Consider the following 12,356-nt stretch of genomic DNA (forward strand, 5'->3'; position numbering starts at 1 on the left):
AAGCACTGCCTGCAGTGAAGTTGAAGCACCCTTTAAAAGTCAGTGTGGCCCAGGAACATAACCTGTCAGCCTCCGCGCCTGACATGATCTTAATTAGCCTCTGTTCTACTGCCGCGAAAGCCCGCTGAGGCAGTTAGCACCAGAGAATTAATCAGATCGTTTGTGGAGGCGACAAAGCAGGACAGCAGCCGACACGGGCAACTTATTGATTGGAAAGGATCCAGAAAAATGGGGAGTGATGTAGTCTCTATCTGTGCCCCTCTTTTCTCTGAATGAAGATGCTCCGCAGAGGCTGTGGGGGGAAAAGAGGAGGGCAGGGCGGAGTGAACTGTGCTTCACCTTAACCTCTACCCCCACCCCTCCTCCGTAATTGCATTCTGTCTTCCTGGCTGCCACACACCTTGCTGCTAAGGCATCACGTGTCAGGGCGCTGATGCCAAACAATGTGTTTGACTGCAAGAGAGAGCGAGGGAGCACTGTTGATTTTGTTGCAAATTGCATTTTTGCTACAGGATTATTTGGGAAAATGGAATTTTGCCAGCATTCCCCTCCCTCTCTTTGTTTACTGCCTATTTTCAACAGCTCTGTAATTGCTTTCCATTTAGTAAAAGGAACATTGTTCCTTTTTTGGTTTTTCTTTTAATTGTGTTTCTTGCCCAGAGCACTGACGTTTGGGAGCGGTTGATGGGAATGCCATGTTGTTGCGGTTCTAGTCACCAACTTGGCCTTAGCAATAAAGGCAAGGTCATTGCCAGGGGAGGCAGTTGAGTGCTGGGCACAGAGAAATGTTTAAGTTCTTCCATAGAACTTGTGAGCTCTTTCTTATTTGGACTGCCAAGTAGTTCAAATCTCTATCACACTGAACTGGCTCTCATGCTGTATTGCACTTACCTTTACTTCATGTGCATTAATCCTATCCTGCCTCCAATCAGAATGTAAGCTTGTCAAAGCCAAAGGCTCTGCCTTCTGTTGAACATAGGTCCCAACACCAGTCTAGGCACTGAGACAGCACATGCTAGATTGGGTCATTGACAATCGCTTGAGGGGTTCCTGCAACCTTTCATCCACTCATACTAACGCTACCTTGCCACTATTGATATTTTGGTCCAGGTAATTCTTTGTTCAAATGGGAGTACGGTCCTGTGCATTGTAGGAAATTTAGCAGCACTCCTGGTCTCTACTAACTACTAAAAATGTCTCCAGATATTGCCAAATGTCCCTGCAGGGGGCAAAACCACCCCCCCTCTCCTGTTTGAGGACCACTCTTCTACCATGATAATAAAATAATGAGGTGAAGTTTATTAAGCACATTACGGTGCTGAAGACATTATTACATAAATTCCTTAGTTTAACTTCCATAACAACTCTGACTTGGTTTTAACTGTTGTTTAAAGGGGGGTCCCGGGGATGAACCTCAAAGTCACAGTTGTAGATATGTACATACTACAGTCTATCCCCCAAGGAGCATTTAGAATAGTCTTCTTGAGAACTTCTTAGGCTCAAACCCTGAATTGATAGGACACTTCCTTTGGCCTCACTGATGTAAAGGACCACCCATTCATTGGGAACTACACGTTCAGTTTAGTGAGGGTTAATCTGTCAAGGAGCATGGTGAAAAGCAATGGAAGGTCAGAGCAAAAGCAGCCCTGCCAACTGTCACCCTTTTTCCTGAGATGTGACCACTATTCCAAGCAACCAATGCAGGGCAGGGGCCTGGATATTTGTGTCTTCTGCGCCTGTGATGGAATTTTAGCTCAGGAAACAGAATTTTTAGCTTGCCCACTGACATGCCATTCCTACCCTGAATCCTGACCTGCTTCCTTGCAGACAACGCGATGGGTCGCAAGAACAACAGGGCAAAAAAGAGTGGACAAACCAGTGCCCATTTGTCCTTCTGTGGGGGAGAGCGGCTCCTCAAAGCACATCTCGAGACAGGAACACAATCTCTGAGCATGGACAACCCGAGAGGGAAAATTTGACATTTTAGCCTCACCTGTCTCTGGAGAGGAATGTATCTCTGGTTGTGAAGACAATTCAACTCCAAATTCAGTGCCACCAAGGAGTTAATGATACATTAAAATTAGCCATGTCATTTGATGGAGAAATATTCTACTTATGGAAAATACCTTTATAGGAAAACCGCCTTTCTGAGTCTGAGCTGGAAATATTACAGTAAACAGGATCTAATCACAGTGAAGCCTTTTTTCAGCTTTGCATGACAGCTGTAAAATATGACAGTATTTATTAATAGTTGCTGCAGTCTAATCTGCAGCATTGGAGAGCTCCAGCAAAATATGTTAAGCTACTGAGAGAACAATTTCCACAGTAACTAATATTCAGCTTTTGAAAGGGTAGTTTAATGTCTTGAGATTTTTTTTTTCCCTCTTCTGATGGTTCAACCCCAGGAACAGGCTACTAAGCTAATAACCTTTGTGGAGAGGAAGTGTTTAAATGATAATTTATTTCAAGAGCTGACAACAAATTGCTCGGCACTTTCTCTTTTTATGCCCCAAAGCAGTCAAGGATGTGCAAATCGAAGTATTAAAAAATATGACAGCTTCAGTATTTTCATTTTCAATGAAATTCTCATTATAGACATATGTACAGTCTTTTATTCACAATCCAGTCCAAACAGTCATTCACTATTATTATTGTGCAGGCTCTCCAAATGCTCTCATGGTTGAAGACTCATCACAATAGATTAGGAGGCTGCAGAAGCTACCAAATGTCTCAGGTGCTGTCAACCCCGATTATTGCTGCTCAAACAGGGGAATTTAGTATCTGTCTCTCACAGGGTAATGTACTCTCTGGGCCTTCGTAATTTATTCAGATGTAAAAAGTAGCTTGAGCTTCAATAAAAACTCTCTTGCCTTCACTTTTCCCAGAAGGCAAATGGACATGACTGGAATTTGAGCCATCTGTTACCTTCGCACACCCTTTAATCAGTTCTTACCAAGTCCATGAGCTTCAGCCACCCCCCTTTTTTCCCCCTTTTTTAAAATCAAGATAACTTCTACTCTCTTTTTTTTTTTTTTTTTTTGCTGAACCGATTTTAATAACATGACATAAAGCCCCTGCCCTTGAGTAACTATGACGCAAAATACACAAGGAACACTGTCTTTTAAAAAATACAAAATAAATAAGCAGGATGTCAAAATAGGCAAGTTTCCATTAAATAAAATGAGTTTTTTAAAAAGAAAGTTTACTTTCCATATCATTTGAAGAAGGGAAATTATCATTTTAAACAATATTCAAGTTTATTAAACAAATTTAAAAAGTATTAAAAAAATGTTTAACTTTCATCAGCTTCAAGGTTTATGTTGCTCCCAAATTTTGCATATAACTGAACTTTCAAATCTGCTAACACCCGCTGAATTGATTCCACTCTGGATTCTAAGGCATCAATTTCTTCTTGCAAATTTTTCTTTGCTTCTTCTAACATGTCTTGTGTTTCTTCTTGAGAATGACTAATGAACACATCGCCGATTTGATAAGGTATCATTAGGCAGTCGTCATCCGCAAGCATGATGTCCTCACAGGCATCTTCTAAATTCTGTAGTTGTTTCTTTTTTACGTCTATTTCTTCCTTTAGCTCTGTGATTCTACTTGTGTTCCGGGCAAATTTGTTTATCTTTTGCTGGTCTTCAAAAGTAACATTGACATCTTCTGCAGCCGCCTTCTTCATGGTGGCCGCCATCTTGGGACTGCACCAGGGCGCGGCGGGGGGCGCGGCGGCGCCTGGTCCCCGCGGCCCGCGCGAGCCCCGCCGGCCCAGGACGCCCGCGCGGCGCCGCCCCTACTTCTACTCTCTTTAAATCCCTGCCAAGTAGCCATGGCAGAACCTATCAATGGTCTCTCCTTGCTTTATGCTTCCCCAACCAAAAATAGCCCCTTTGTGATGAGGACCTGCAGGTTCAAATTCTTCTATGCTCTGGAAACTCTTTGCACCAGAAAGGAATGGATGAATTGGCTTTGCTTCCGGGTCAGGTCCCCAGCACGGCACTCCATGGGGACCACGGGCAAAATGACTTGTCTGGCAGCATTTATTGCTTTTGCTACTCATGTGAACCTTAACCTGGATTTTTGACCTGCTACCTGTCTGGAATCCTGGAACTCTGGGCCCTTAAACTCTCATGTTCACTTGTGGACACCAGGTTTTACGGAGGAAGTTGACAACTGGAGTGCGTCCACAGGAAGACAGCAAAGGCAGAAAGGCCTAGTAACCGGGTCCTTTCTGCATTACTTTAGCTTCCTTTTATCTGAATTTTTAATATGCTTGTAAGCAAAGATAACATTTTCCATTCCATCTTTCCAAGGAAAGATGAACGGCAGAGGTAATCACAGTTTTCAGTGTTCAAAGTGTGGGAGGCAGCGTATCAGCCCATGAGCAGCACGCCGAGAGAGTGGATGTGGCAGACCTGGGTTGAAATGGTTGTTTCATTGCTTCAGCGAACTAAGCTGGCTGACCCTAGAAGCCATATTTAACCTTTTTATGCTTTGGTTTCCTCAGTTGTAAAGAGGCTGGGATGCCATGAGGATTAAATGTGAAAATCCATATAAACTTAGGGCTTAGTGTGTAATATTGCTTAAGAAATGGCAATTGCTCTTATCAAACTAAGATGATAAAATGACAGTAATAGGAATTTCTTGATTTGTATGACTGATTGATATTGGGGTGTGTGTGTGTGTGCGCACATGCGCACAGGCACGCAAAAAGAGAGGGAGGGGGAGGGAGGAAGAGAAAGAGAGACAGAAGTGGAGACACAGATTCTGAGGTTTATTTGGGACAGTAGAACTGGATGGAAGGGCCTGAGCTAGGTTATGTAAGTAGGTGGTAAATGATAACATGCAAGAAGGTGTGAGTAATGAAGCTCTGCTGTGTCTTAGTGGAATTCAAATCCAGCCAGACTGAAATCTTTCACATTCACAGTTCTCTGAGGAAACGCCATTTTCTTTGTCTTGGGGGAATTTCTTTACCTCTGAGCCTCTAGGATCTTCCAACATTTTCCCACTTTACTACCTATCTGACAACACTTAAATCTTTTCACAAGGTGCTCATTCTAATGGATGTTGATGTGGGAATGGTCAGGTTAAAATTATTTTTGTTCCAGGCCCCTGAGATAAATCATTAGTCCAGCATCAGGACTGTCAGCTCCTCAAAGGCAGGACCTAATTCTCCTCTTAAACACTGCCAGTGGCTTAGCACACGAGATAGCACCAGCAAACACCCAGTAATTTCTTGTTGACTGATGGGTAAGTTGTTGTTACTACCCATGTTTCTGGCACAACCTTCTAGAGCAAATAAAAAGGTCTGTTAGAAGACTGTTGACTTCCAGAGAGTTACTTGGAAACTGAGTAGGGAGTTTCAGGTTAAGAATGGGAAACAGCAGGAGTTCATTGAACACTGGCAAGAAGGTAGGGACTAGTTGCCTCAAAGGGCACCTAGAGCTATTATCTCATTATCTAAGCTGAGAGCCACAGCCTGGGCCAGATTCTTTAATCTCTGTGGGCTGTGCCCATTGAAGCCAAGGAGAGTTGTCAGGTGCGCGAGAGTCTGGCTGCAGTTCTCAAGTATGTCGCTGTTCTGGGGGAAATGCTAGCATCGCAGAGAACTAGGTCACTTGCACCCAAAAGATAGGTCTGACAAAACTGGAAGAGGTGATCACCTCCCTGGCATCGTTTTAGGATTTTCTATACAAGAAGGCCTGTGGGCAAGGAATCTCACAAATTGGATCCGTGGTGCCAGATTTAAAAAGTCACACTATGGATTAAGGATCTGTTTCACAGAAAGCCCCCACCTGAATGGTTAGTTCTTCCCTGGGTGCACTTAATACCTCATGTCATTAGTAGCCAGAGAGTAGTTAGCATGAATGTTGATCTGTTTTCACTGACAGAGAAAGACTACGCATCAGTGGAAATAAAATGTAGGACAGGAAAGTTTTTATGGAGGTGTCTATGGAGACAGATTGGGACAGAGATGTCAAGGCTTTGCTCCTGCCAGGAAGGGCAAGTATAGATAAGGTGAGGAGCCTTGGGTAAATAAAAAAGGGGTGTCAATAGAGAGGACAGAATACAGAGGGGGCAGATCTCACACTTGGTCAACTTCATCATTTTGCCAAGAACTGAATGTTGGAATGCTTATGTATACAGCACCAGGAGCAGATTTTTAAGCTGTGTATGAATGAACCAAGGTGATATTTTAATAACGAAGCAAAGTGATGAGCTGCACACAAAATCAAATTGTTCTCTGCAGACAGAAATCAAAGTGTAGCCAATGAAGCCGTGAAATTCACTGTGTTTCATGATCTCAGAACTAATATATGACCCTGATTTGCTATAGCTTTTTTTTTTTAAGATTTATTTATTTATGCAAGAACTGGGGTACAGGCCAGAGGCACGGGAGGGTGAGAGAATTCATCAGAGACAGAGTGGGGAGCAGAACAGGCAGACTGACTGAAATACACTGCTGAAGGGAGCAGCGGGTATGACAGGAGAGGTCTGCCTCGCCATGTGGGAATCTCCCTGGCCGGCTGGGAATCGAACCTGCACTGCAGAGGCCGTGGACAGCTTCACAGCGCTGCGCTCAACCTGATGCGCCACCGGGGAGGCCCTGCTATAGCTCTTTAAATGACCTGAAAAGTTTAACCCATTTCTCAGCTCCTCACACATCCCTGCTCTTAAACAGTGGAGTCACATCATTTGTATATTTAGCTTATTTGAATGTAATTATAGGTGCTCCCTTCTGTCTCTGTTTTCCCTTTTGATCTTATGTAATTTAAAATATTTTAAAATTATATTTCACAGTTGTAATTTCTCTCAATTTTTATTACTAAGGCAATAGCTGATCATTGTACAAAATGGGAAAAACAGAATATTTGATTCAATATTTTTTAAAAAGTGGGTCACATGATTTGATCTATAAATTGAGTCCTTCCTCCTGCCTTCCCTCCTTCCCTCCCTCAATTCCTCCTTCCTTCTCCTTCATCCCCTCTCTCCCTTCCCGCCTTTCCTTTTTCTTCTCTTCTCTTCTTTCTTCCTGCTCTTCCTTTTCCACCCTCCCTTCCTTCCTGCCCTTCCTTATTTTTCTCTCTTTTTCAGAACAACATTGAAAAAAGATGAGGCTTATTCTTGATGAATTAATAATGAAGTTGGGAATGCACTAAGTAGATACCTAGGTCTGCGCTAATTACTAAGGGAGGCCCAAGCTCTAAGTCAAGGAGCTAACCAATTATTTATTACTACGCTGCAGAGAAGGGCTTGGGGAAGTATATCGCAGACTCAGTGCAATAGCAAAGCAATTTTGTTAAGTGCCAAATGAATGACATGGACAAAAGGGTTCTGTGGGCATTCAGCAGAGGACAAAAATTCTGTTCCTCAAAACTGGCTCTCCTCCTGCCCACTATCTAAAAGCACCACCATCTCATGCAGTCTTTGAAACCAAAAGCTAGTAGTCAACCATGAATCCTTTCTTTCTTTTGTATTCCATAGTCAATCAATTATCTCCCACTTCTGCTGATTCTTTGCTCAAAATGAATTTCAGCTCCACCCACTTTTTTCCATCTCTTGCCAAGGCTAAGCTGCCATCATTTCTCACCTAGAGGTATATAATTGTCTTTTGGTTTCATATCTCTCACTCTTGTACCACCCTCCATTCTCTAGGAAAACTAAGATCATGTAACTCCCCTACTCAGAATCTTCCAGTGAATTCCCAGTGCAGCCAGAATAAAATCCACATTCTTTACCATGGCTCCTGTCCATACTCCATGGCTATGATTTGGCTTCTGTCTACCCAACAGTCTCCTCTCAGGCACTAGAAACCTCCTCCTACCCGTTAGCCATATTTAACTTCTTTCAGCTCCCCAATCATGCCGAACTCTTCCCAGCCCCAGGACCTTTCCACTTGCTATCTCACTGCTTGAAAATCCTTTCATCTGCTCATCACATAGATGACTCCTAATCCTTTAGTTCCCTGCTTAAATGCCTGTTCTCGATGAGGCCGACAACTGAGAATACTTTTAGAATGAGGTCTGATTCATTAGTACCTGTCTCTTTGTTCTCTTCATAGCCTCTTATCAAAATGTGTAATTGTTTTACTTGTAGGCTTGATTTTTTTTCTCTATTGTTCTCATGAGGAAAATAGGGAAGAGTAGGAACCAGGTCTATTTTGCTCATCACTGTAACCCCAGCACTTATTGGATGGATGAATGAATGAGTAAAGTGAGTTCTGAAAAATGTTGATGACTGAGGCATAATTATGTTGAGTCTTGAAGAATAGAATATTTTTTCCCCAATGGGAGCAATGAAAACCATTGAAAAATTTAGACCAAGGTCATTGTGCAATTTTTTCTTTAAGAAAAAATTTTTCTTTACTTATGTATACATACAAGAGCTGGGATACGTAGTCCAGGGGGGCGGGCATGAGAGGATTTACCAGAGACAGAGTGGGGAGCAGAACTGGCAGATCTACTGAAATACACTGCTGAGGGGAGCAGCGGGCAAGACAGAAGAGGTCTGCCGCGCCATGTGGGTCAGCTCCCTGGCTAGGATCGAACTCATGCAGCAATGGCTAGTGATAGCTTGAAAGTGCTGAAACTTAACCCCTGGTGCCACAGGGAGGCCCCCATGGTGCAATGTTGTAAGAAGACTTTATGAGGGGGAAATTAGTATAAAAAAGTATTTCTTAAATAGAGCAGATTAGTCCCACTAGCTAAATGACTATAGAGGGAAAAATATGAACACATATGATTCAGAAAGATTTCTTTTGACTCCAAGACTGTATAAGTGTCCTAACTATTTAGTGAGATGATTTGAAGATGCAAGGGTGAGAAATAGACATAGATGAACTTTTGTTTCCTTTTCTCTAGTAGAAAACTATGTGGTCCAAGAATGGTCATGGGAGACGAGGACAGAATACATTAACTGCATCTCCTGCTTTTCATTAAATGAGAGGTTACAGTATTAGTAGAACTGGTATTTAGTTTTTAAAAAGTTTTAGAAGATAAACTGTCTTGACGTACAGACTTCAGTTCTGAATATTAGATTGCTATGCACTAGATGATACCGTATAAAGAACTTGGAGATAAGCTAACTCATCCTCAGTGTTTGAAAGAAATGAAATGCATTAAAAGTTAGCAAATTGGGCCTCCCTGGTGGCACAGCAGTTGAGTGCTGGGTTGCGAAGCTGCCCGCAGCCTCTGCAGCGCTGGTTCGATCCCCAGCTGCTCCCCGGCCACCGGAGGAGGGTCCCACATGGCGCGCAGACCTCTCCTGCTGCCCGCTGCTCCCCTCAGCAGTGTACTTCGTCAGTCTGCCTGTTCTGCTCCCTGCTCTGGCTCTGGTGAATTCTCTCACACTCACGTGCTTCTGATTGTACCCAGTGCTTGTATAAATAAATAAAAATAAATCTTTTAAAAAAAAGTTAGCAAATTATGAATTATAATGTTCAAAACTATTCTTGTACGCGCATCAGGCATGGCTCAGTATGAGGACACAGCATTCCTGCCTGATTCTGCCCTTTGTTTATGCTTTTTGCCAGTCCCAAAGCCCCATCTCCAGCTTCTCTTGAAATTCACAACTTCAAGGCCTACCTCCTCTAAGCCAGCTTTCTCTAAAAATTCAGTTTTCCTGGAGTGCTACCTTTTCACAATTCTTGCAGCCATCAGAGTCTGTATTGTGACACTCAGTTTGATAGTGCTCATGTTGTTCATGAATTGTTTTATGAATATCCTTTTCTGAACATCCCTATTGGAACTGTATAAGCACCTATTACAAGAATGGAATACACTATGGGGGGTTGGTAATAGCTTGTAGAATTGATTGATTAACTTATAATATATGTTAGCGTTAGTAAAAAGATACAAATTGTCCTGTATCTGGTATAATATCACAAAAATAAATCATAGAATATCACATTAGGGAAGAAAGCATCTTAAGTGAGGAGACCAAAGCCAAGAGCATTTCAGTGAGATGAGGGCTAGGGTTAGAGGGCTAGTGACAGAGCTTAACTAAAACTCTTCTGCTTCAGGCTCATGAAATTTGACATATTTTGCAGCTAAGTAGCATGGGCCAACGTAAGTCCTAGTATTTCCTGACAGGGTTTGATGATGTACCGAAATGAGAGTGAACTGAAAAGTACTCTGGGTTCTCAAGAACAAAATGTTCCTTCAAGTTACCCTGAAGAATCTCCTCTCCAGGTCAAACGACCTGCCACTAGGAAGACCGGTCCTCCACCTACTCCTTCCGTCTCTGAGTCAGTCAGAGAAGGCCATCCCCGCCTCTGAGCAGAGTTACAGGCAAACAAATAATAAAGAAACGCTGCCAATCAACAACGATGAACCAGAGACACACTATGGGGGTGGGGTGGGGAAAGGAGGGGTTGGGGTCAAATTAAGGGGGGTGAAATTGTATGGGGAATATAAAAATTAAAAAATTTAAAAAAAACAAAATGCTGCCTTTGGAATCTTATGGTATAGGGTTCCTTGATTTTACTGAGGAAGCCCTCAAAGATAACTGGTTTTTAGAGGAGTCTGCTTATCTGAATTATGATGTATTGCTCTAGCCAGTAACAAATATACCTACTTGCATACCATTTAAGATTAGACCCTTTATTTTGGAAACTGTTTCAATAAAATGTGTTCTTAATATATTAGCTCACTTTTAGAAAACCAGCCATCTCCAAAACCATTCTAGCTTGTCTAAACTCATTGTTTCCATTAGATAACTGTTGAGGATCTATAAGTCAAAGATCCAATGTGACCTGGTAGACTAAGCCCTGGAAGCAGGAGATACTGACGTAAGTTTCTGCTCTGTGGTTAAAATGCCATGTGAAAAAGCATAATTCCTCTTTGGGCCTCAGTTTTCTCATCTGTGAAGCAGCAATAACTATAATCTCTTAAAGGACTATATTTCCAAAACTTCCAGATTAGGCCTCTATTTTAGACTGATCTTCTTTTGCTTTGTGCATCTTAGACAACATAAATTTTTTTTTGGGGGGGGGTGGAGGAGAAGGAATACTTTTTCAATAGCAGTGACTCAACTAGGAGGTTATCCCAAACCCCTTTTCAGGGCCAGGGGTGTCATATATGACATATCAAGTTTGAAATATTAGGTTCTAAAATTACCATTGCTTTAATATTTTGGCTTATTCATCAACACCAGTGGTTTGGTGGAGAGTGAGTGGATCATATGCACATTTGGAAGAGCAAAAATATAACCCCCACAACTGAAGTAAAAATATAACCAGAAAATAAATAAAATAAAAGGAGTATTAGGTTTTATTTATTGGAAGAGAAAGGAAGAAGCATGATTTGAGGAACATTAAACACCACTGTTATATGAGTATTCAAAGAGAACAGATGCATCTTCTTACCTCTTTCTGTGTCGTAGAGGTACACAAACTTCTCCCACTTGTAGTGACCCAGAAGACTCAGAATAGCCCCCTTCAAGGCTGGGCGCATCTGGATGACAAATTGCACGTCTGCGTCAGTGGGGAAGCTGGGCGTGACAAAGGACGTGTGCAGGGCCCCGCAGAAGGAGGTTAGAGTGTTCATTGACATCTGGTCATAGAATCCAAAGATGGCATACACCCCTCTCGAGAACTGGGAGCAGACTGTAATGAGAAGAAGGAAGAAATTTCAATAGCCCCATGGTCCCTTGCTGCAGCTTGTAGGGGTTGGAAATACAACATATAGTTAGGTTTGGGCTCTAAATGACATGCCTTAAAAGAAAATTGAAGATCTCTGAAATCTCTAGAATCCCTTGAAATCTCAGTTGCTCAGAAAAACAGTAAAGAAGGAAAGAATTTATTTGACACAGTTGCAGATCCTATATGTCTGCCATGAGCAGGAAACTAAGAAAATGAGAAAGAAAGAGGTGAAAGTTGTCCCACCTCTGTGCTCTTAATTTTCAACACCAGAGCTGCCCGGGAGCATCTTAGTACACTTACCCAAACCCCATCCGGGTACAACTGTCTTGTGTTCCACCCCTTAAAATGCTTTTTCTACTAGGTGACTATAATGTCTAATGATTTAGTCGATAAACTGCTGATGTACCTGCTAGGAAATGTGTTACTCCTCTTAGGTTTTATAATGCTTTAACCTTCATTATGTTATGATTAACACCCTTTAATGTAGACAACTAATGAAGAGGATTTCAGATTCTGGGCAGACTCTTGGGAAGACTGCTCCAGTGAGTCACATGGATTAAGCCGGCCTATATTGCTCATGTGTAATTGGCAAAGTTCTATCTTGAACCTTTTGCATTTATCTTCCAGACCTATCAGTCTACATATAGAATGCTCATGTCCCTCTCATGATCATTGTTAGCTTTCCTTCATTTTCAAATGGGCCACACCACCT

The 12,356-nt window shown here is 42.2% G+C and overlaps 2 protein-coding genes across 7 annotated transcripts in view; both read right to left on the reverse strand.

Moving 5' to 3' along the window:
- GRIA3 (glutamate ionotropic receptor AMPA type subunit 3) overlaps positions 1 to 12,356 on the reverse strand; it is a 262,555-nt gene that overhangs the window by 183,396 nt on the left and 66,803 nt on the right. For all 6 annotated transcript variants that reach the window (XR_005125435.2, XM_054695576.1, XM_037511994.2 and 3 more), the window contains one exon: positions 11,369 to 11,608. Coding sequence is in view for 5 of the 6 variants with exons in the window: in XM_054695576.1 (XP_054551551.1) it covers positions 11,369 to 11,608 (240 nt within the window). In the remaining variant the exon portion in view is untranslated. The remainder of the gene's footprint in view (positions 1 to 11,368; positions 11,609 to 12,356) is intronic.
- LOC119245923 (prefoldin subunit 4) lies at positions 3,042 to 3,714 on the reverse strand. The gene has a single exon (XM_037511997.2). The coding sequence runs from the start codon at positions 3,695 to 3,697 to the stop codon at positions 3,293 to 3,295; it is 405 nt and encodes a 134-aa protein (XP_037367894.1). The 5' UTR covers positions 3,698 to 3,714; the 3' UTR covers positions 3,042 to 3,292.

This window comes from Talpa occidentalis, unplaced genomic scaffold (assembly GCF_014898055.3).
Source record: "Talpa occidentalis isolate TD23 unplaced genomic scaffold, MPIMG_talOcc4v2.1 talOcc4.15, whole genome shotgun sequence".
NCBI lineage: Eukaryota > Metazoa > Chordata > Mammalia > Eulipotyphla > Talpidae > Talpa > Talpa occidentalis.